Here is a 23,852-nt window from a genome sequence, read left to right on the forward strand (position 1 = left end):
TATTGTTTGGTTGGAAGAAATTTCCATTTGGCAATAAGCCCACCAATGTACAAATAACATTATGTACAAAAAGTTAAATAAATAAAAAAAATCTTTGGTATGATACCGTTGACATATTATGCATCACATTGGACATGTGGCGTTTGCAGTGGCCGTTTTTGGCATTTAAATATTATTACACATTTAAATATTATTCTGACGGAAATATCATTATAGTATTTTTAATAAACTTATGTACAAGTATTGTATCAAAATAGTAGGTATAGAATAAAGCTATGTATATCGCGTGGTTAATAATAATTGTTGTTTGAGTTGATTTTCGTAGAACCATAGAAAAAAACAATCATTTATAATTATGTATATTACTAAAATATTATGTACATATATGCAAGTACAAATTAATTAGCATTTTTTGTCGATTACCTATAAAATAAATCACGGCTCGCCACTGATGCGCAGTTTGTCCATGTATTAGATGGAGCCAACGCTTCCCTAAAAAATTGACTACTAGACAGTCAGTAACTATTTTGTTATATTATAAAATAAGCTGTACGTTAACTAATCTTTTCAGTATTACAAAAAATATTTTTCAATTAGTTTGTTGTCACTTGTAGTAATCTGGGGGGGGGGGGGGTTGATGTTCCTTCATTAATAACTTCTAAACAATGGCGACAAGCCCACACCCAACCCTTCACCTGCGCTGTTCTTTGCGGAGTGAAGTAAAATTCACTGCGATCTGTCTAATTCCGAAATGACTCGCCTACAATCTGTATTGAATGCCGCAGCGAGACTTATTTTCGGAATCTCCAAGTTCAGTCATACCACTCCACTACTTCGGGAACTACACTGGCTACGTTTTCCACAGAGGGTCGAATACAAACTCTGTTGGCTTATGTATAAGTCACTGCACAACTCTGCCCGGAACATCTAAGGGAACTATGCATTCCAGATGAACTAGCTGACAGGCGTCTCACGCTTAGATCAGCGCACTGAATTTAGTGAACGCGCATTTGCGGTCGCAGGCCCTATGGCATGGAATGCTCTCCCAGCAGAGGTGCGAGGCTTTGAAAGTGAAGTGATAAAAAAAAACTTAAAACCAACTTATTCTCTAAATCAATTTAAATAAATCCGCAGCAAGTGACAAAAAAATAAATTCTTTTTATTAAATTACAAATTTAAAAGCTCCTATTAAATTTATATAACAATATAATCACTATGCAAAGCGCCCTTGAGGTGTTATATTACGAAAATGGCGCTATATAAGTTATCCATAATAATAATTAATAATTACGTAAGTTGGTTGGTTCCTATGTGGCGGTCATTCAGTGCTAAATTCACAAGTCCGCGCACGCGCAAATTGAGATGATTAGTAGCACTGTGAAACCAATAAATGTTATTTTTCGTTTATTGTTTTAGCAGTAGGCACATATTTTACCATGTACCTAGCATCAGGTGATTGCTTCCCTAATCCAAAACCTCACCGCACGCCCCCGAGATACTCATACAAGCAAGATAGTAAATATTGTAATTGCTAAAGGTTTTCCATTGGGTTTTCGTGCGCGTCGAGTTTTCATTCTCTTTGGTCCAATACTGGTGACGCAAGGCGGACAATAAAAGATCCGGACTAGGAATTAAAAACATATTTACGCGTACACCCACCTTTACCTTACATAATTATAAAAACAAAATACAATTAAATGTTCAGTTTATTTTATTCGATAGAATATTATAATAATTTTAACTCCCGGTACTCCGGGGAGCGCTATAATCTCGACCATGTCTAATCCAAATCCAGACGATATGATTGATAATGTAAATTAATACATACTAATATTATAAATGCGAGAGTGTTTGTTTGTGTTCCCATCACGTCTCAACGGACAGGCCGATTGACATAATTTTTCGCATAGGAATAGCCGAAGACGCGAGAAGTAAAATAGGATACTTATTTTTCAATAAAAAAATTACAATGAATAAAACATATTCTATACCAACAATGAGCTACGTTATTTGAAAATTAGTCGGCGGTAAGGTTAATTGTCAAAAATAATCAATTTGAGATTAATTCTTTAAGTTTCTATAATTGATTTGCTTTATCTGATTTTGGATTACAACAGGATGGAGAATACCTTAAATAAGGGAATTTGGAAGTCTGGGCATTTACAGGGCTTATGACCTGTCTTTGGCTGGTTTAAGTGGCCACTTTACACTCTGTGTAACATTCACCCTTTTGCCTATGTTTGAACATCCATATTTCTTCAACTCTTCCATTTGTTGATTTTTTGAAGTTAAAAAGCTGAAACCTTTATTGTTGTGAAGAGATTCATCTGACTGAATTATTTCACATACTAGGCAACGCCTGAAAACAATTTTCCAATATTTGAAATTCTTTTTGGACCAGTTGGTTTCATTACAGCCAATGACAGGTCATAAGCCCTGTAAATGCCTAGACTTCCATATTCCCTTATTTAAGGTATTCTCCATCCCTGTTGTAATTTGTTATATATGTATATTTATATATATATATATATAGTTGGATAATTTATATAGTGCCATTTTTGTGAAAATCACCTCAAGGGCGCTGTACAATTAATAAATATCCTAGCACGTCTTGCCGCTACAGGGCGCATGGACGGTTAGGAGTCTAGTTCCTCGTTTTCAATTAAGATCAATTAAAAATTATAACAGATAGGAGCTAGATTACAGGACGTCTTGCAACTACAGAGCGCATAGATAGTTAGAAATTTAGCCCCCATTTACGCATTTTAAAAATTGACAAATAAATTTAGTGTATTAATGATATTTGAAAATAATAATATGTATAATAAAAAGGAGTATGATTACAACACGTCTTGCAGCTACTAAGCGCATAAACGATTGGAATTCTAGACCCCATTTACAAAATTTAGGTATTTTAAAAATGTATATGAAAGCTAGATAACATATCATCGTGCCTCAGTGCAATCAGTATTTTGTCTACAAACATTTGGACATACTCAAATATTGTTAACAATAATTATTTATAAATGAATTAATATCGCTAAGTTCGGCCCTTTTCCGAGTTGTGAAGTCACAAAGGTTGCACACAAAATATCGCGAAATAGTATGAAAAACGTACAAAAACGTAATGCCTGTCAACTTAATCCAGATAGGCGATTCGGGCACAGATATTGCCAAATTGTTTACCTATTTTTTTGCCTTCTTCGACATACGAAAAACTGTGTTTACTTCTGCTTCAGTAGACCGTTGATGGTCTTCAGACAGGGCAACGCTTGCGATATTATGGATAATTTATACAGCGCCATTTTCGTAATATATTACCTCAAGGGCGTTTTAAAAAGTGATTCCATAGATAAATAAATTAAGTTGAAGCTTTTAAATTGGTAATCTAATGTAAGCAAATTATTTTGTAACCCATGCTACGGATTTATTTATTTATTTATTTTTAATGAAACAAACAGTCAACAATGAGATGATAACATTAAAAAAAATACAGTTTAAAGACAGACCAGCAAAGTTTCTAAATAAGATTCATACATATTATTAAATTGTGTTATAACAAAAGGGTGTGTTTATCAGGGGCGAACCGTGTATAGAAGCGATTATGTGCAGCTTACCATTATATTTGACCAACCATAATTGTGTATTATTGTAACTTTATTTACTGAAAAACAAACAAATAATTAACATTTATTTTAAATCATTTCCACCGTTTGTATTTTTTTCCAAATATAAATATAATTTTAATAAAGTGCACCCAGCGCCTGCGATAAGCCAAGAAACTAGCCGATTATTCCAATAATGTTTTCTTAAGGACTATTTTTCTTTGAGATAGTACTTTTGACATAAGACCATAATTACTTTCATGCGTCATATTGCAGGACATATAGCGCTCCACGCGGCCGTTTTTAGCACTTTTAGTTACTAGAACATTCGACCAGTTGACATTTCAATTGAATACCTAATATCGACTGAATTCATAGTGGTATTTTTTATTTATTTTTAATGAACTAAATATTAAAGTAATTGATAATATATCTATATAATATAATATATTACGAAGTTACATCGTTTGGGTTGATTTCATGAATGAGAGTTGTTGTATCGCACAGAACCACTGAAAAATATTAATTTATAGTATATATTACTTCCATTATATTATGTACCTTCTATGTAGGTACAAATATTTGATATTTTTTTATAGCTTACCTGTAAATAAAATCATCATTCGCCACTGGTTTTTATGTGTATTTGTATGAGAGTAAGTGTAGATGTGTGTTTATGTGCATTAGTGTGGGAGTAAGTGTTCAGGTGTGTGTAAGTGTGAGCATCATTAAATAGTAATATAAATTAAGTTGGATCGTATCGCAGCCAGAATTAAGGAGTCTTAATTTTTTTTTAAGTAAATTAGGGGCATGTAAAATATATCTATAGATAAAAAAAAGCATTATAGTTAGAACAAGAACGATAAAGGAAAGAATGTTGTGCATAGTTAGTGCTACAGACTGGCAGATGGAACAAATACTATTTTTTTATCACGCGAAAGGGGACATTACGATTTATTTTAGAGAATAGGTTTTTTTTTAATGATTTATGTAAATAGCATAATTTAAGTACAGTGCGTAAAAAAAACATTTTGTTCGGCAGATTGGCTGTAACTACTAAGCGTTTTATTGTTTTTATAATCTAGGTATTTAAAAAATTTTCGTTAAACATTTTTAATCCTTTCTTTGTTTGTTATGTATTGTGGGCTCCACACAACGGATGCAAACTCCAAATTACTGCGTACAAAAATGTTGTATAAAGGTTTTAATGTATTTGGTTTTTTAAAAGGTTTGGAAATTCTTAAAATGAAGTCCAGCATTTGGATTTAGAAAACAAGTGGGTTTTAATTTTTTTCTGAATCATCACTTCACTCTCACAGCCTCGCATCTCTGCTGGGAAAGCATTCTATGCTAGGTAGGGTTGCCAACTTAATCCACCGAAAATCCGGGAGGTAATATTGAAAACAACTAAATTAAAATTTTAGTTAGTAGATAGGGATTAATGGATAAATGCAACATCTGTTTTATCCTTTCCCACATTCATTTTTACCAGAAAAGGCGGATGGAAAATACGGTTATGTGTGTGAAATAGAATCAGAAAATATACTTTTGTTTTATTATTATATTTGTCACATTGTATAATATTGTTAATAAATGTTTATTATTATTTTCCTGAAGAAGAAAATCGGGTGGAGATAAGTCCGCCTTGTTCTGTAGTAGTTGGTGCGTTCACCTATCATTCTCGATGTCGTGGATTCGATTCCTAGCAGGTTGGCCTGTTTAACCCAGGACTGGCACCAGAATCGTAACACTGATCACCTTACCTTACTTAGATTATTGAAATACGCTGAACTTTTACGCTCAGTTTACAAACGCAGTGCCCCTATGCACCACGGGGCGCACGGAAAGGGGAATGATGATTATGATGATGATATTCATGGTAATGATACTTAGATTCCGGAATAGATTCAGAGTGATTTTATCTGCATGTTGGGAATCGGTAGATTAAGAAAAATATAAGCTTATTCCCGAGAGGATCCCGGAAATACGGGATGGCAACCCTAGTCATTGGGCCTGCAACCGCAAATGCGCGTTTACTAAATTTAGTGCGCTGTTTGCGTAGAGGTATAATAACTTTTTCCCTCGCCGTAGACGTAACTGATCTAAGCGTAATACGCCTGTCAGCTAGTTCATCTGAAATGCATAGTTACCTTAGATATTCCAGAGAAGAGTTGTGCAGTGATTTATACATAAGCCAACAGAGTTTGTATTCCACCCTCTGTGGAAAACGTAGCCCGTGTTATTCCCGAAGTAGTGGAGTGATATGACTGAACTTAGAGATTCCAAAAATAAGTCTCTCTGCATATAATTCATAAGTACTCACAGTAAAGACAAGTAGACAAATAAAATTAAATGAATTAAAATTTTTGTAATAATTAAAATAATTAAAGGGATAAATAAAAAAATATATGATAACATTTAACTAATAATGTCATACGTATGAAACTAGGAATGAAAAAAAAGATAGGATTACTAATGAGGAGAAAATCAGCATAGATTGTTTAATATTCCGATATACAGGACCAACCTGCCGATAGTTTTTTTAATTTTTTTTATTGAAATAAACGGCACTTAGTGCCTTTTACATATTAGTTACAAAGACAATTAAATATACATACATGTCAGCATAATTATAAGTAATACAGAGCATTTAAAATAATATTATTAATTAACAAATTAAGGAAGTCTAAAAAAGATAAACTATTTAAAAAATAAAATATTACCAGTCATAGAATTATCGATAAAAAAATATAATTTGATATTAAAAATACTTAACGTTATGCCCGTTGGAAAGGCTATGAACAATATTGCTCTGGATGTAAATCTATTTCATGTATGCGAAGGGGTTTTCCGGTTATTTTGACAAAAGTCTCTTTGTGTATTTTTTGTCTTTTTATAATATGTACGTCTTGAATTTTAGTTTTTAATGTGTATGTTATTGTAAATAAATTCATTGAATTTAATTGAATAGTATAAAAACATTTTTTTTAAATTTAAATGAAAAATAATTACGTAAAGGTCAAAAGTTAGATAGATTGGAAATTTTAGAAATAAATAGGATAAAAAATAATAGCGATAGAATTTTAATAAATCTGCATATGGAATTAAAAAACTCTCCCTTAGTTGGACCCTATATATTGTAATAAAACAATAAATGTTTTTCATATAATATAATCTTCCCTTAAAGTACACCTCAATAATTTGTCTCACTCTGTTCCATTGAAATATTGCGTATTATGTATTTTTCAACTTATTTTTAAATGTACCTACACTTAAGATAATATTAAGTTTTATAAATATTATCAACGTTGATAAATCCACCTGGTCCATGAAGAAGTATAGAAATTGAAAAAATAAAATTTCCACGCGTTGCCTAGTATGTAGGTGAAATAATTCAATTAGATGAATCTCACCCGCATAAATAAAAGTTTCAGCTCTTTAACTTCACAAATATCAACAGATAAAAGAATTGAAGAAATATAGATGTTCAAATATGGGCAGAATGGTGAATGTTACACAGTGTGTAAAGAGGCCACTTAAACCAGCCAATGACAGGTCATAAGCCCTATAGATGCCTAGACTTCTATATTACCTTCTCTTAAATGTTCTTCATCTCTGTTGTAATATGTTAATATAAATTATGCTTACACTGTATAATATTCACCAGTCTGAAGATGCCCAGAGCTTTGGTAAGGTGCCAAGATTCGCCCCCATATAGAAGTACTGGCAATAATCGGCATTTTGTTTTGACTGAGTATAGACTAGAGTTCCAGACAACACGCATCATGTTAAAAGTTGCTCCAGCAATTCCTAGGCGGGTTGCGAGCTCTTTGAGTATGCGTGCATTCTCATTTCCTCTTAAGTATTAAAGCTGTCAACTTCCTCGATCCTCAGTCCATTATTATAGAGAGGCTGATCAGGGTCAGGACGGGGTTTGTTGCACATTATCTGAGTATTTTTGGTATTAATATTTTGACCCAGACGAGTTAAGTTTTCCTAGACGTTATTATTTTTTGTTGCAGTGTTTGGTTTGTGGAATAACATTTTAAATACATCATAAATAAAACACTTTATTTACATTTACCACACACGACTTTAATATTATATCATTTATTTTTATTTAACAAATTTACGGACAATGTTCAATTTAAACTAATTATATAACGAAAAACAATAGTAATAGAGTAACAAATAATAGAAGTTTACATTAAACAGGCATTATGGAATCCTGGTTAATTCTACAAATATACAGTCAATTTATTGGGAATATTTCTTCAGCCTATTTGTAAAAAGCTCAATTTATAATCAAAATAATTAAGATCTTGATTTTTATTTACAAATCTAATCATTCTGGGTAGAGGCGCATGGAAACCATAATTAGTCTTATGATTACCGAGCAACAGAATTTCATTATTTCTGAGTCTACGTGAAGGAACGTTAAGAGATATTTGTTGGAGAATAGTCCGAACATCAAAAAAACTATTAATTATTTTAAACATACAAATTAAATCTGCATTAAATCTAGGTGGTAAGAAACTGGATATTTTCAGGAAAAGTTCCATGTCGGTATGGTTATAGTGATCTCTTGTGATTCCTAGTTTGTACGCAATTTTTCTTTTAAATTTATGATGATTCAATGCGATTTATATGAGTAACATATGAAGGAGATGACATTACGGAGGCGTATTCAAGAATGGGACGAACCAATGAATGAGCAGTAAAGTGTTTTTAGAGTTAATATGTTTTCAAAATCGGATGTAGCTATATTAGTAATAACACAGCTAGATTCAGATATTTAGAATACCCATCATCAGGTGTAATTATCAGTTGATTTTTACACCTGAAAATAGTTGTGTTATTACAAATAATATTAAACTCTAGTAAGTGTGGTATATATGTCGCCAACAAATAGTTAAATCAACCTCTTAATTAGACAGCTAAGCTGTTTAATAAATTCCGGCAGTCAATTTAATATGCACAGACGCCTAGCCAAAATATTGGAAGCAACTTTTAACGAGAGAGCAGGCGCCAGTCCAAGGACAATTAATTATTGCAGTTCCAACAACCTTCAAAATCAAAATTTCACCTCCGCGCGTCCGATTCTACAAATAAATCTAAACGTATCAAGATTTATTCATCCTTTAAAATCTCCGTCTCTGTTGAGTGAACTTTTGACTAAAAGTAACGGCATCTCTTGTAAATGCACGGAATAATAACATTCTTTTTGTAACCCTCCCTAAGTTGGAGAGCAGCGCGCATGCGCAGTTACGGACATTACTGCTCGTCACACGACAGCGCGCACGCGTTGTGCATGATTGTAAAAAACGGCGATTCGTACAACCGGTTATTTCAATCGAATAATTCGATTCTTTTTGTAACCGAATAATTATTTATGAAAGTTGGAAGGTCGATAGGCCCTCAAAAAAGTATTGTAGGGTAGAGTGAGGTATATTGAACATAGAGGCGTGTTGCACCACCTTAATATCTCTGGAACCCATCACTGTATGAACTGTAGTGAATGGGAAAGGAAACACGACATCGCGCACCACCAACCAGTTCACAAGTGATGTTCAAAGCAAAAGCTTTAGAGAATTGTATGTTTCTGTGGCTATGTGGCTCTGTTTTTGTGCTGCAAAGGAGAGCCGTTCGAGCAATTTACAATGTAAGTCCCCGAGAATCGCTTAAAGATATGTTTAAAAATATATGTTTTGACAGTCACGTGTCAATATATCTATGAAAACTTAATGAACCTACATAAAAATGTTATCGATTTTAGAAAAAACAGAGATTTCCATAGGTTCAACAATAAAAATAAAAATGTGCTAGTTGTGCCCACTACAGACTAAAAAAATCAATCATTCTTTTGCCTTAAACTGCATTCAATTCTACAATAAGGTTCCTTTAAAAATTCAGGCTTTGCCAACAAAAAAGGATTTAATTGACTTATAACTGATTTTTATTTTATGGTAATATTTTTTTTTTTTTAGATTATAAGAGATTCGACGAATCCTATATAAAGAATATTAATATGTAAAAGCATTAAAAAGTAAGGTTTTGTAAGTATGCTAATTAATAATATTTAATCTTAAGAGGAAACATAGTCTGGCGTTTCTTCACACAAACGGATTCTCGTACTTTCTCCCTGGATTATGGCACTAGAACAGTTATTTATTAATTTTTCTATTTTAGCTAGGCACAAAAGGCCAGAAATGTAGTGTTGGGGAGGCATCTGCAAGACGGTGACAGAAAAAAAAAATTTGAAATATCTATTCATCGAAATTCCCCGTCACGCATATTCTAGTAATTTATGTAATCCGAAAAACAAAAATAATAATGTATATGTGCATGATCAATTTGAACTAAATACCAACTAAAACTATACTTTTGATCGTGTTCATTTAATTTATAGTTTATAAGAGTATGTACTAAAATCTAACAGCAATGCATTCCCGGGTTCAGTTAGTTAATTATACACTCCAAAAATATTAAATATCTTGGGCTTGAAATAGAACTTAATATAGAGCGCTCATATTAATAACGCGTCCAATAGTCTAATAAAACTCACCTATTTATTCAAACTATTAAAAACATCATTAGTATGACCAAATTCAACAAATACTTGAAGACACACGTGGCATGTAGATAAAACTAGGTCTGTATGCAAAGACAGAGTGATATGGCGCTCTATCCTCTCTGCCTACCCCTACGGGGACACGGCCAAGTCGTTTGTTTGTTTGTCTAAAGTCGGCCTAGTGGTGTAATGGTCAGCGCGTTTGCCTACCATGCTAGAGGTTTCGTGTTCGTTTCCCGACATGGTTTACACTTGAATATTTCAAAGTCCCTGGACTGGTACCTGAAGCGTAAGACTGATCATCTTACCTTCATGTAACAAAAAATGATTAAGATACGCTGCAATTGAAGTAATAATAAGGTTTAAAAAAAAAAAAAAAATTTATATAAGCAAAGAATTATGATTATTAATTATAATTTAAGAAAAAAATATAATTAGTTAAATTTTCTGGAAGGGTTTAAAATATGCATATTTTAAGTAAAAACGGCACTAATGACGTTTTATCGCCAAACTTGCTGACAATGTTTATAAGAAGCGCAGTCGGCGGTCATAATGCTTGACGTCAAAATGACGTGATACCAAATGCGAGCCGTTTTAGATACGCTCATTTTTAAACCCGAAAATTAAAAATAAAAATAAAATCTTTTGAATTCATTGTAGAATCCAAAACATCTGCTTTACAACCATATCGTTTTTTTACGTTATTCCCGACTTGTGAAAATACCCGATTGAAATATTAAGGTGCGGAAAGGGATTTTTTTTATTTATTTATTTATTTAAACGCCTTTGAGGCTTTGACATGTTTTGACATACATATTTACAAATAAAGATAAGCATGTATTTTACAAAGAAGTAGCAAAAAAATTATTTATATAAATCTTAGAAGAAAAAGAAAAATATCAAAAATATCATCTTTACATATTAGTATAAAAGTGGAAAGAACAGAAGTGCATTCTTAAATATGAAGACAGAAATGCATTCTACACAAAGAAAGGAGCAAAAACTAAAAATGAATTAAGAAGAGAAAGAAAAATAAAAATAAAATAAAAGTAAATAAAAATCATTACATATTAGTAGAATATATATGGGGATACATAATAATACCTACATATATGGCAGTGGAGAACAGGAGTACATTTTTTCGTATAGGTTGTATTAAAATAATCTTAGAATTAAAAGAAGTTAGAAAAATACTTATTTAGAATCTATATACAAGTCAATAAACAGTAAACGATTGAAATCAACATAGTATTATTTAGGTATTACAATTTGAAGATCGTAAATTGATACACTGTCTTTTAAGATTCAAAACTGTTATATTAAATATATCTACGTCATTTGCGTATTCATTTGCATTTGCGTATTCATATACATTTACATAGAACAGTTTATTAAGTCGGGTAACCTGGCCCGGAACTCGCAAGTTAACTAGTTGTAACAGTTCGGAACAATCGAATAGTGAATTAAATATTTTAAATAAAAATAACAAATCATTCCGTTTTCTTATATTTTCTAATGTTTGTACTTTTATTCGAATTATGCGTGATGCTAATTAAAATATTCGATTATTTTCACCGGTCGATTACGCCCATCACTCGTGATAATATCCGTGCACAGTGTATAGGTAATGAACTCTGGGGACTCTTCTGTACTGCGTTGTGTACTTGCCCAAAGACAAGTTAACCGTGGTCATACTCCGCTGACCCGCGTCCCTCGGGTACTGTTATGAGTAACAGGTTCTTTTGAACAATGCATTGAGGAATTATCATTTTTCAACTCCGAATAGTGCATATTGAATGGGCTTGAAGGTGAAGTGCGTCAAGGCTGTTTTTTTACGGAAATATTGGTCAATTTGTCTTCAGGTTACGCATTACTGCAGAAAATTGATAAAAATAATAAGTAGGACTCATTTGCATTTTCAAAATCATACAGCTTTAAAAAAAATTCATAACCTTTATTCACTTACATACATAATATAGTATACATATCTACCACCAGGGCCTCGATTAAAATGGGATTCTCAAAGCACTCTCTTAGTACCCATCCACAATTTCTCTTTCTTCTCTAACTCATATAGTGTCCATGCGGCTCGACTGTGAAATCATCTCCCATCCACCATCAAAGATGTTGCTACATTATCTCTGTTAAAATCACGTCTGAAGAGACATCTTCTTTCTCTTCCTTAATCTCTCCTCCTTTCCTTTGTCCTCTTTTTTCCTTTTTCCCATTGAGTAATAGTTTCGATTTAAGGTTTTTTATAAACAAATACTTTTATTTATATTTTTATATATCTTTAGCGTTTTAATCTTCTTTTCTATCGAATATGTTCTGTAACTTGAATTATAAAAATAAAACTTTTTTTTTATTGGTTGGTTAAAAGAAATTGCCATTTGGCAATAAGCCCGCCAATGTACAAATAACATTATGTATAAAAAGTTAAATGAAAAAAAAAAAAGGAAAAAATTTATCTTCAGTTTTAACTCCAAAGTAAGATTAAGTTTTCTGTATAAAAAATAAAGTATGTTTACGATATTTTTTTCTATACATGTTCAATTACTAGCCTCCGTGGTGTAGTGGTCAAGACACTTGACTCACATACGGAATGTTCCGGGTTCGATTCTCGGTGAGAACACAAAAAAATCAATGTGATTTTTCTCAAGCCTTGGTGTTCTGCGATGTAATTCACCACTGTAATTGAGCCTCCTGGCCTGTTATGGTGCAAAAAAAATAAAAAAATTACCAGTTACAGACGAAAATATATTGAATTTTCATACAAATATATACTATTTAGAACATAAATATCGATATTAGTTTATACCGTCTCAATTTATACCGATAAAGACAACCGTTCATAATCGCGGCCCTTAAACTGCTTTATAAAATTCCCAACAATAAGTTTGAATCGCCGGAATTAATCACTCGACTCCCACACAGTATCCTTTCTGAGCTTTTCTATTAATTTATTTCATTTTTAAACGTGTGCTGTATAGAATAAACGCTTTACTAAAAAAATGTGATTATTTTTCAAAGTGATTATTTTTTGTAAATTTTTTGACAGAATTTCTGTCGTCCTTGCGCTTTGTAGCTGTAAGACGATTGGTAATCTTGTTTCAAATGTAGAAGTATAGGCAGGCTTACGAGTACAAAGCTTAAGACACGTCATAGGCTGTTTTTTTTTTTTTAATAAAGAAGAGGAGGAAATCCAGCCTGTCTTCAAACATTTGGGCATGCTCAAAACATTGCTGATTAAACTAACTGGTAAAAGATGTGTTTAAATTCAAAAATTGTTTTCAGGCGTTGCCTAGTAGGTGAAATGGTTCAACCGAAAGAATCTCACCCACATAATAAAGGTTTCAGCTCTTTTACTTCACAAAAGTCAACAGACGGAGTTGAAGGAATGTGTATGTTCAAATATAGGCAAAAATGGTTTATTTTACGCAGTCTGAAAAGTGGCCATTTAAACCAGCCAATGCCATGTAAATGCTTTGACTTCCATATTCCCTTCTCTAAAACGTTCTCCATCCCTGTTGTAATTATTAAATTATTTATTGTTTCGACACGTGGAATATCATTTTTAATATAAAATAAATAAAACACTTGTTATTTTTATGCCACATGCAAGTTCATTAATATGCACATTGTCACATTACTTACGTGAATAAAAATACATATATTGTTTTTATTTTACAGAAACATACAGTCAACAATGATCAAATTACATAATAAAGATATGGTTTAAAGATAGACCAGCGAAATTTCTAAATAAAAATAATAAATAAATTATGGTAGATTTTTAAATCTGTGCGTCTGTACGTGTGTATTAAAATTATTTTATGTAAAAGTATTTTCTATATACACATATAAATATATATATATTATGTTTAACTTTTAAACTTCCGATATAACAGAATGGAACATAACAAAGCATAACAGCTATTGTTGAATGGACGCAATAAGTCCGTAAATAAATAAATATCTATTTGAACATTCTTCTCTGTGCGCGGCTAAAAGATTACTAATATTATATTTTCGTTTGTTCCAGGCGCATCCCCAGCCCCCGCCGGCGGGAGGCCCCACTGTCCTGCTCCTGACGGCCGCCCGCGCCCCCCAGGAGGATGAAGTATCGCGCCACCGCCAACATGTCCGTGCTGCCCAGCGGCTCCCCCGCTGACTCCGCCGAGGTGGACACCCTGCTGCAGTGCTGGCAGGGCCTCGCGCCCAAGGGGCCCCCGTCCCCCAGCCCGCCCGCCTCACCCTCCCCGCACGACGTGCTGGACCATCTCATCCTGGCCTCGCAGCTGCCCAGCTCCAGCCTGGCGGAGCTCAAGCCGCTGCCGCCCTTCACGGGCTACACGGGCCACCTGTCCATCAACGGCATCTCGGGGCACCACTACCACGCCATCGCCCAGCGCCTGCCCGAGGAGAACAACAACTTCCCTTCCCAGAGCGGCTACGGCGAGCAGAATATCGTGTCGAGCTCCACGTGCGCCGCCGACTCCGCCGTGGAGGAGTCCAAGTACCAAGTGAATTCGGACAGTGACTCCAAAATGTTCTCCTCCACCGCGGAAAACACAGACTCGAAACTGTTCTTGAACGTCAGTGCGGACTCTTGTGCCAACGTCCACGCGGACTCCCCTGCCAGTAAAATGTACGGAATCAACCCGGACAGTTGCGCGGAACTCAACTCTAATTCCGTCACGACGAAATCCGAAATATACGACATATCTTCCATAGAAGATATAGCGGCCATAATCGGCTCCGCTATAGCCGACACGACGGTACCCTCGCAAGTCGAAGACCCGGAGCAGAGTGGCTCGAGAGACAGCTGGATGGATCTAGACGCGTGGTTCGAAGGAACTTGCAACCAACAAGATACGAAAATCATCATTTCACCTGACAATCTTTCGGAATTCGTTCTCCCGCACTCGCCACAACCTGCCCACCAGGATTACTTTTCGAAGTCTGAATACTCGAGTAAACTCAATCAAGAGTTTCAGACCAAAAGTCAAGAGTATATACAGAGAAGTCTAAGCCATGGTGGATCCACGTTACAGAGCTTGCTCACTCACGGCTATATGCCGCTACTGCAAAACAGATTACAAAATGGACCGCCAGTAAAACAAGAGGTACCGAGCTCTACCAGCTATGGTATGGACATCATTTCGACATCGAGTCCCCCCGGAAACGTAGTGTCTACCACGGATAATATATTACTAAATGGAAGATACATGCAGCATCATTATGCGATAGGATTGAAACCTGATGGCTTATGTAGTCCGGATCACATGTTGGGCAATTACCCACACACGACAACGACGACTCCGATGTCTAATAAAAGTAAACGAAGCAGAGCTCAAAAGAAGCAACAACAGTCGTCCGTCACCCACAGTATAGCCTTTCAGAGCGCTGCAGATTTAAGCGGTCTTCTAGGCAAGGAGAAGCCAGTACACAGATGCAACATTTGTAATAGAGGTTTCCTTAACAAATCCAACATCAAGGTTCACCTGCGCACCCATACGGGAGAGAAACCGTTTCGGTGCGACGTTTGTTCCAAGGCCTTCAGACAGAAAGCTCATCTCATAAAGCATCAACAGATCCACAAGAGAATAGGCAGAGACTAGAAGACGAGAGACTGGATAAGTCTCCCCGATGTCTGCTGGCGACAAGTGTAATCTGCGGAAAACCATCGTACGATCTGTAAAACTAATATTTGGCTGCAAAAATAGCCTCTCCAGCTATTGACAGAGGGTAACCGCTGCTGGTGTTGAAAGATCTCAAATCATCGTACATGACATCTATCTATTTCTCCTTTCTCTTCGTCTTTCGGCACCTTCGGGCTGGAACCATCTAGATTAGTTGTGGCGGTTGAGTCTCCTCAGAGGATAGTCAGGAGGTGATAGCAGGTGGAACTCGAGGCTTGTCTTCAGTTTCCGCACTTTACCTGTCGCACTGCACGTGCTATTGTTAAAGGTACCTCAGAATATTGTTAGCAGGTTGGTTGGTCAGGAATACTTTTGAAAGTTGTTGTTGCTATATATGTTAAATGTTAATCTAAATTAATAAAAGCATTATATATATCCTATGGAAAAGTGCAATGTTATTTAGTTTGTAATAATTGTAACTTAATTTTACAATATTCGGTGCATCCCTGTATGTATAAAAACGTAATTTAATCAGTTTGTAAGAATTTATGTAAGCCTAATTGATTACCTACCTATTTATTTATGTTTGTACGATATGTATAATATTCAAATCAATAATATTTAAATTTTGTAATGTTTTTCTACTTTTTTAGTTGTTATTTTATTAATCGGTTACTATATCAATTCTTAATAAGTTTAAAACAAAGGGTTGATTTTTTTAATAATTTATTAATGTGTATTGCTTACAATAGTATTTAAAAAACATTTTAAATCGAAATTTTAAGACTAATAATTTTTTAATATTTTAGAAAAAAGCGTTTCCAAATGCACAAAACTCATCAAATTTGACACTTTTAAGCTAATTCCTAGTGAATCGAATCGAATCGTATCCATAATAGTTGTACAGTACTTTGTTGTAAAAAAATATCGAACAAATAGTCGAATTAAAATGACTATGTCCATAAAAAATAAACAGAACAATTTAATTATTTACTTAAGTCAAAATTTTCTCTTTTTTTGCTGAATTGTTACAAGCCCTGAGAGTTTTTGCTTTTCAAGTTTTTTTTTATAAAATGTATGTTTAAAAAAATTTACTAAACTTCCTATTCATAATTTTGCGATTAATTTAATATACTTCGCACGCAACAACGCGTGGCAATTTAAGATCTCAAAACATATTTCATCAAGTCTCTTGTTATTACACCCTGTATAAATCTATATGCAGGGTTGTCAAAAGGTGATAAAACAATGTACCTTTTATATCATGTGTAAATATCATTTTTATAAGCTTCAATTAGGGCAAATTAAAATAGCACTTAGTTAAGAAAAAAATCATTAATTAAAACTAAGTTAGGTACTGCTTGTAGATTTTTAAATTGTTAACATTAAATATTTTTTACACACATTAACTTGATTTTGAAGAATAATTTACCTAAAATATCTTATTTTTGTTCATATTAAATAATCTGGTTTTCTTCCAAATTTTCCTTCATAGTTTTAGCGTGTAAGTGTTTTGAAAATCGATTTCAATGTATAAAAAAAAATATCTTTAATTATTTATTTCGATTGTACATACAATACATGATAAAATATTTATTAGTTTGAAACATAATGATGGCAACCATTTTGAGTATAATTTCAATTGAATACAATTGGTTGAAGTCAAAATTAACTTTCGATCATTGTTATAATTAATATTATGTAAGAAAGAAATATATTTTTTAATAAAAATACTTTTTTTTCTGACTCGTTATTCTGTTAAAAAGTTATTCTGACAGTATTTTTTCTCCTATATTCAAATATGATATTGGTGTTTCCCCATCACACGAGGTTTCCAAGAAACGGGCATTTATAATTTCAAACGTTTTCCTACTTTCTGCATTCCTAACTGCTCGATATTCAAACAATCAGACTTTCTGTGATTAACATTTTTGAATGCTTACCAAGCTCGTACGCAATCTCCAATGGTTTCTATAATTGTCATATTTATGGACCTACAAATATTACCTATTTAATTTTCGCATCACTAAGTTTAAGAAAATTCTGTTTGAGGTACATAAAGCCAGGGATATTGTTCAAGGCTTTTACGAAATTCTGTGGGTGATGAAAAAAATTCCGAATACATATTTGAAAACAGGACAGCAAACTTCATAAAATGCACCTATGGGTATTCGCGTGACAAAAATCATGTTGACCAATGTAATCTAAAAAAGATCTAAACATTTTTTTTTATGATTTTTAAAAAAGTCTAGGTTTAACCTTAAAAAAAACCTTTAAAAAAATCATACTTTAATCCAATTTTACACTAAAACAAAAATTAAATCATAAAAAAGTTCTAACATTTAAAAAACATTTTTTTTTTACTATTTCTTTGTAAATTGAATAATTGAATATAAATTACTTAAATACACAATCAATTTGTTTTTCTTGTCTCTAGACAAAATGTTTTATTTCAAAGAAAAACAAGACTTTTAAAAATATTTCTGGGACTAAATGTTACTTTCGTAAAACAGCCATAGCATTTTTTTATTTTCTGGAACATAATTTAACAAATGTGCAATAAAAACATATTGGTTTTTTTCTATGTATATTTGTGATTGTTATTAAAAGGAAAAAAATCCTAATATAAAAAAAATATTTCACCTCAAACAAACGGATGGAAAATGTCCTTTTTAAAATACGGTCATATTTGGTCCTCAAGTTGAATAAAAAATGTACTTTAGATTTGTAGTCATCTTTTTTATTTGAAGAAAAATTAATTGCAACACAACTGAGAAAAATGAAATTTTGCACTGCTGTAATATTTGAGTTTTATTTATTTTCGCTTCTCTACGTTGAATAACGTCATGATAAATTTTATCAGAAAAAAACATATTTGGAAAGTATCCATAATGGTAACTTTGCCCACTTAGCACAAATTTGTAAAAAGGTTTTATTTGATTAGCCAATGTCTAAAAGTGAATATTTTTCTGTTAAACAATAATTTAATTACACCATGCTACATGTTCACACAAATAAATCTCTAAATTTTTTTTATAAACGTCTCTCAAAGTAACTTTGCACACTCAGCACAAATTTGTTAATTGTTTTTGTTGGGTTTTTCATGTTGAATACTTAATCATTTTCGGCGAACAGTGATCGTATGGTATTAGAATTATTGTAAACTGTATTAAATATTTCAATAACACGTAACTTTAGTTTTTGTACAAAATCTGTCTATTTTAAACACGTACATATATTAAATGATAAGATTTTGTAAATTTCTCAAAATATGCTTAAGATTAAATTGTAAGAGTTTTGTACTTGATATTTTTTGTTATTCATTATTATTATTGTTTTTGCATCGTTAAAATCAATGTTAATTAAGAACGTATGAATTAATTTATTTATTTTTATTTTATTTTACTTTCATATCCCCGATTAAGAAAACGGTTGTAAAAATATCTGAATAATTGCAATGTATTTTTACAATTTGTTCTCATTGATTAATTTACATAATGTATTAAAATATTTATTGTAGAAGAGTTAAGACGTCACGAAGATCTAATCAATTTATTAATAATATCGATTTTTAAAATATTTTTATTGCGTGTAAAATTTGTACAATAAAAATGCATAAAACTGTTTTATGTAAGATTTATTTAAACCATCTTTTATTTACAAAATGAAAACCCTCTTATCTGAATCTTAAAAACACAGCAAGTTTTTTTTTGGTGCTTTAAAATATAGTTATTTGTCAAGGGATTTAAATGTTTTTAATTTGTTTATTTTTTAAGTTTGCGAGACTTTTCCCTTTTCTGTTGTCGCAGATCAATAATTGATCATACCTTTGGGGGGTAACTAACATTCAGGTAAGAGTTAAAATAATTGATGAGGAGGACCCGAAAATTATATAGAAATGTACCCAATATCTCTGGAAGAATGTAGATGGGAAAAATCGCCACGGGAAGCTAAAATACAATTCAATGGCGCGGAAAATTTTAGAAAGGTAACTTATAAAGTCTCTATCTTTTCAGTATTTCGAACCCATTCAAATAATAAAAAAAGGGGTGGGCCTCAATCCTTATAAAACTCGAGAGTCCACTTCATGCCATTTTGAAGTTAAAAATGAAAAAAATATCGCAATAAGATATTTTATACGTGAATAAAACTAAATAGGACTAAATAAGTCTACTTTTGTGGTAAAAATGTGTTTTCCAAGTCGAAATAAAAATCTGTAGTCCTCTTTGTTTTAATGCAAAAAAACATAAGTTGTCTCAGATGAACTATTTAAATTTGTATTATTTTACATTGAAATTCGGTTCGCACAATCACAAAAACTTGTTCTCTAAACCTTTCATACAATGAATTTTAAGATCCCGATATTTATTTATATTATTTTTAACGTGAATCATTAAAATTTATCCATAAATTGGTTACTGATGTCATTGTGGACAAATAACTAAAATTATCCAAAAAATAGTAACAGACGCGGACACAATACGGGAATATCAGAACAACAATCAACACTCTTAAATGAGACAGGGACAATCAAGGCTAATAAACCAGTAGCTCATAACAAAAAACTATCGACAATGAACAATAATGAACATGCTTAAGCTATTACAGTCATAAGTCAACACGTGTGTAATCTCTAAGTCAACGCTCGTGTCAGTTTGTTTTTTATAAAATAAATAAATAAAATAATACAATTTATTGCATTAGCAAAATAGTAAGAAGTATCTAATACAAAACAGTGAAAATTACATTACACTTACTATGGCGACTGCTTTTCTTAACATTTTGCTTGCTAACCGTCGGCTAAATGCAATAAATAATATGATAAATAATAAATAAACAAAAATAGCAGTTATGGAATATTTTCCATATTTACACCGATGAGATTCAAATATGTGATCGCGCAGCAGGATTATACGCCGCGAAACGTAAATATTTTGACATTTAATATTAGGTGTTCACGGATGTTGCATTGTAATCGCGAATACGATGAACAACCATGGCGAGAAATCGCTATCACGTCGCTTATTAGCACGTCAATAGTTATTTGTGATGGAGCCTCAGGGACTCAAATAATACAATGAACTATCGCACCAAATTGAAAAAAAGGTCCAGACAACGTTTACAAAAGGTGTTAAAAATATTATCACTAACAATAGAGTAATAATCTCAAAGAAAAAATGTTTTGTAAAATGAATGTAAGAGTTTTTTAATGATTTTAAAAATATATTATACGGACAACAAATTATTACGTGACATACTGTAATACTAAATATTTATTAGATTTTTAAAGTGCTTTATTTGACAGATAAGACCCACCTGATGGTCGCGACCCCCAGATTAAGAAACGATTATTTTAGCTTCATACCTATTCAACAATAGCGTGAGCATATTGTGACACTTAGGATTTTGGATTAGAAAATGTTCGCACGCTTTTTATTCCAAGTGCAGATCCCATAATGTCAACTTTCTTTGACCTTACTTCACACCACTTAAGAATCGGTTGTTTTAATAATAGTGTGTGCATTTTTTGCACTACATCAGTTAGCCTCTCATCTATTGCGTACAGTCCATCAAAATGATCATATTTTTTGTTTTGTTTTGAACTGCGATCTACGGCAAATGTGGGATAAAACTATGTACGATAGGGGTACAAATGTCAAAATCCGTGCATTTTGTAGGGCTGAGAAGCATTGTCGAATAAATCAAGAAAAGAGTTCTGCGTTGGTCTGGATACGTAGAGGGAATGGACGTCGAAAAAACGGATAAAAATGTTTTGGACGCAAGTGTAAATTAATGCAAAAAAAAGACAAAGATAGACATTGATTATATCAAATTCAACAAATAATTTAGAAAGACATGTCAAAAGTCAGAATAATCGTCGTGTGTGCTCGAGAAGATATAAATATTAATGTTATAATCTAGGTCTGAATGCAAATACATTCTAATGTGGCGTTCAATCGTTTCGGTTGTTTGTGTATGAATATATATAAATATATAATATATTAAAGTACTTATATTTATGTATTTCTGTGTCCACGCGGATCATCCGTGCCTATTGTGCGTGAGGTCTAAAGTTTGATTCCTGGCAAGTCAGACGTGAAAAAGTACTTTTGAATATTGTTATATTTCATTATGCCTAAAAGGGGGCCTGAAGTGTAAGACCGATAACCTTACACCTTCCATGTATTTTTTTTCATTTAGATATGCTGCTAATAATAATAATAATTGTATTTATTTGGCATTTAAAAATTACGTCTACTTGATCACAAAATAATATAATATACAATACATATATTCACTAACAATATTTTGAGTTTGTCCAAATTTTTGCATACAAGGACTGGATTCAACTCCCTGTAGATGCCTAGACTTATATATTACCTTATTTAAAATATTCTTCATCTCTGTGGTTATATGTTAATGTTAACAACTCCCCAGGGAGTTGGGTCCAGTCCTTGTATACAAAAATTTGGACAAACTCAAAATATTGTTGATAAATCCACCTGGTCCATGAAGAAGTATAGAAATTGAAAAAAGGAAAATTTTTCAGGCGTTACCTAGTATGTAGGTAAATTAATTCAATTAAATTAATCTCACCCGCATAAATGAAGGTTTCATCTTTTTGACTTCACAAACATCAACAGATGAAAGAGTCGAAGGAATATAGGTGTTCAAATATGGGCAGAATGGTGAATGTTACACAGTGTGTAAATTGGCCACTTAAACCAGCCAATGACAGGTCATAAGTCCTGTAAATGCCTAGACTTCCATATTCCCTTCTCAAAAATGTTTTCCCTCTCTGTTGAAATAAATTTAAATATGAACAACTCCCTAGGGAGGAAACCCAGCCAGTCTGCAAGCATTTGGACATAATCAAACATTGTCAAACTAAACCTAATTATTAACGACGTTCTTACAAGGTTACATCATTTTGCAAAAACGTTAGAGATGGGACAAATTGATCGATGTAAATTGATCGAATAAACAAATAATTAATTTGATGTTGTTCATGAAAAAGGTAAAAATGTCTTATTTTTTGGTGAATAATTGTGTTGAACACACTATAATAGGCTTTTTTGCGTATTTATATATCAATTTTCAGAAACAGAGTTTCATGATTGCATGAACTAACTGATAAAATCGATTTAATCAGTGATCAGTAATTTATCATCACTGAAATGAAGATGAAATTAGTTTGGCAGCTGTCATTCTAATCAAGCTATATTTTATGGACTATAATGTACTTTAGTGCATAGGGTACGAATATGGAAATTATGAGTTATATATTTTTATAAAAGTTCTGGAAGAAGGTTGGTAACCTCTGAAGCACAAACACAGATATGTATGTGGAGAAAACGTCCAGTCGGTAAGTAGGTGAACAGACAGAATTTCTCCTTAACGTGTGATATTAAATAAGGTATAGGAAACATTTTGTTCGACATACTGATTGTTTTTTTTAAATCTGATTATATTTCACGTGGCCCGAATTCTTAGCGACAAGATTTCTAAACAGAAATGAAATTTCTTTCAAAAATATTAACGTAGTTATGCAGAAAGCAGCAAGTCCATAATTAAAAAAATGATATATTGATGTTATCGGGTGCAGTAAGGTCAAATTTATGTCCGTGGTGTAGTGGTCAAGACGCTTGACTCACGCACGGAAGCCTCCGGGTTCAATTCCCGGTGAGACACAAACATTAAAAATGTGATTTTTCTCAAGCCTGGGTGCTCTGTGATGTAATTTACCACTGTAATTAGGCCTCCTGGGCTGTTGTGGTGCAAAAAAAAAACTGATATTTAAAAAAAAAAAAACTGTTCTGCTTAAAACAGAGAGGCCGCTTTAATACAAATAACCACCTTCTGAAAATAGTGTCGATCACAGAAACGGTATTTCTCAATTTGCAGAAAACATCCACAGTAATAGAAAAATCTTAAGGTGCTTTAAAAATCATTTAACCCTATCAAATACGTAATAAGATTCTTGTTTGATTTATAAAAAAAAAAATTAAGCATTGTTTCTTATTTGTCAAAGTC

General features: G+C 32.7%; 1 protein-coding gene across 1 annotated transcript in view; it reads left to right on the top strand.

Annotated features, from left to right (window-relative positions):
* Nucleotides 1-19,464, top strand: part of ich (zinc finger protein ichor) — a 90,048-nt gene extending 70,584 nt beyond the window's left edge. The window contains exon 3 of the mRNA XM_088226745.1: nt 14,219-19,464. Coding sequence (XP_088082871.1) covers nt 14,292-15,797 — 1,506 coding nt within the window. The 5' untranslated portion in view covers nt 14,219-14,291 and the 3' untranslated portion in view covers nt 15,798-19,464. The remainder of the gene's footprint in view (nt 1-14,218) is intronic.
* Nucleotides 19,465-23,852: the final 4,388 nt, after the last annotated feature.

The sequence above is a fragment of the Micrasema longulum genome, unplaced genomic scaffold (genome assembly GCF_059751315.1).
Source record: "Micrasema longulum isolate JH-2025_06_02 unplaced genomic scaffold, ASM5975131v1 h1tg000467l, whole genome shotgun sequence".
NCBI lineage: Eukaryota > Metazoa > Arthropoda > Insecta > Trichoptera > Brachycentridae > Micrasema > Micrasema longulum.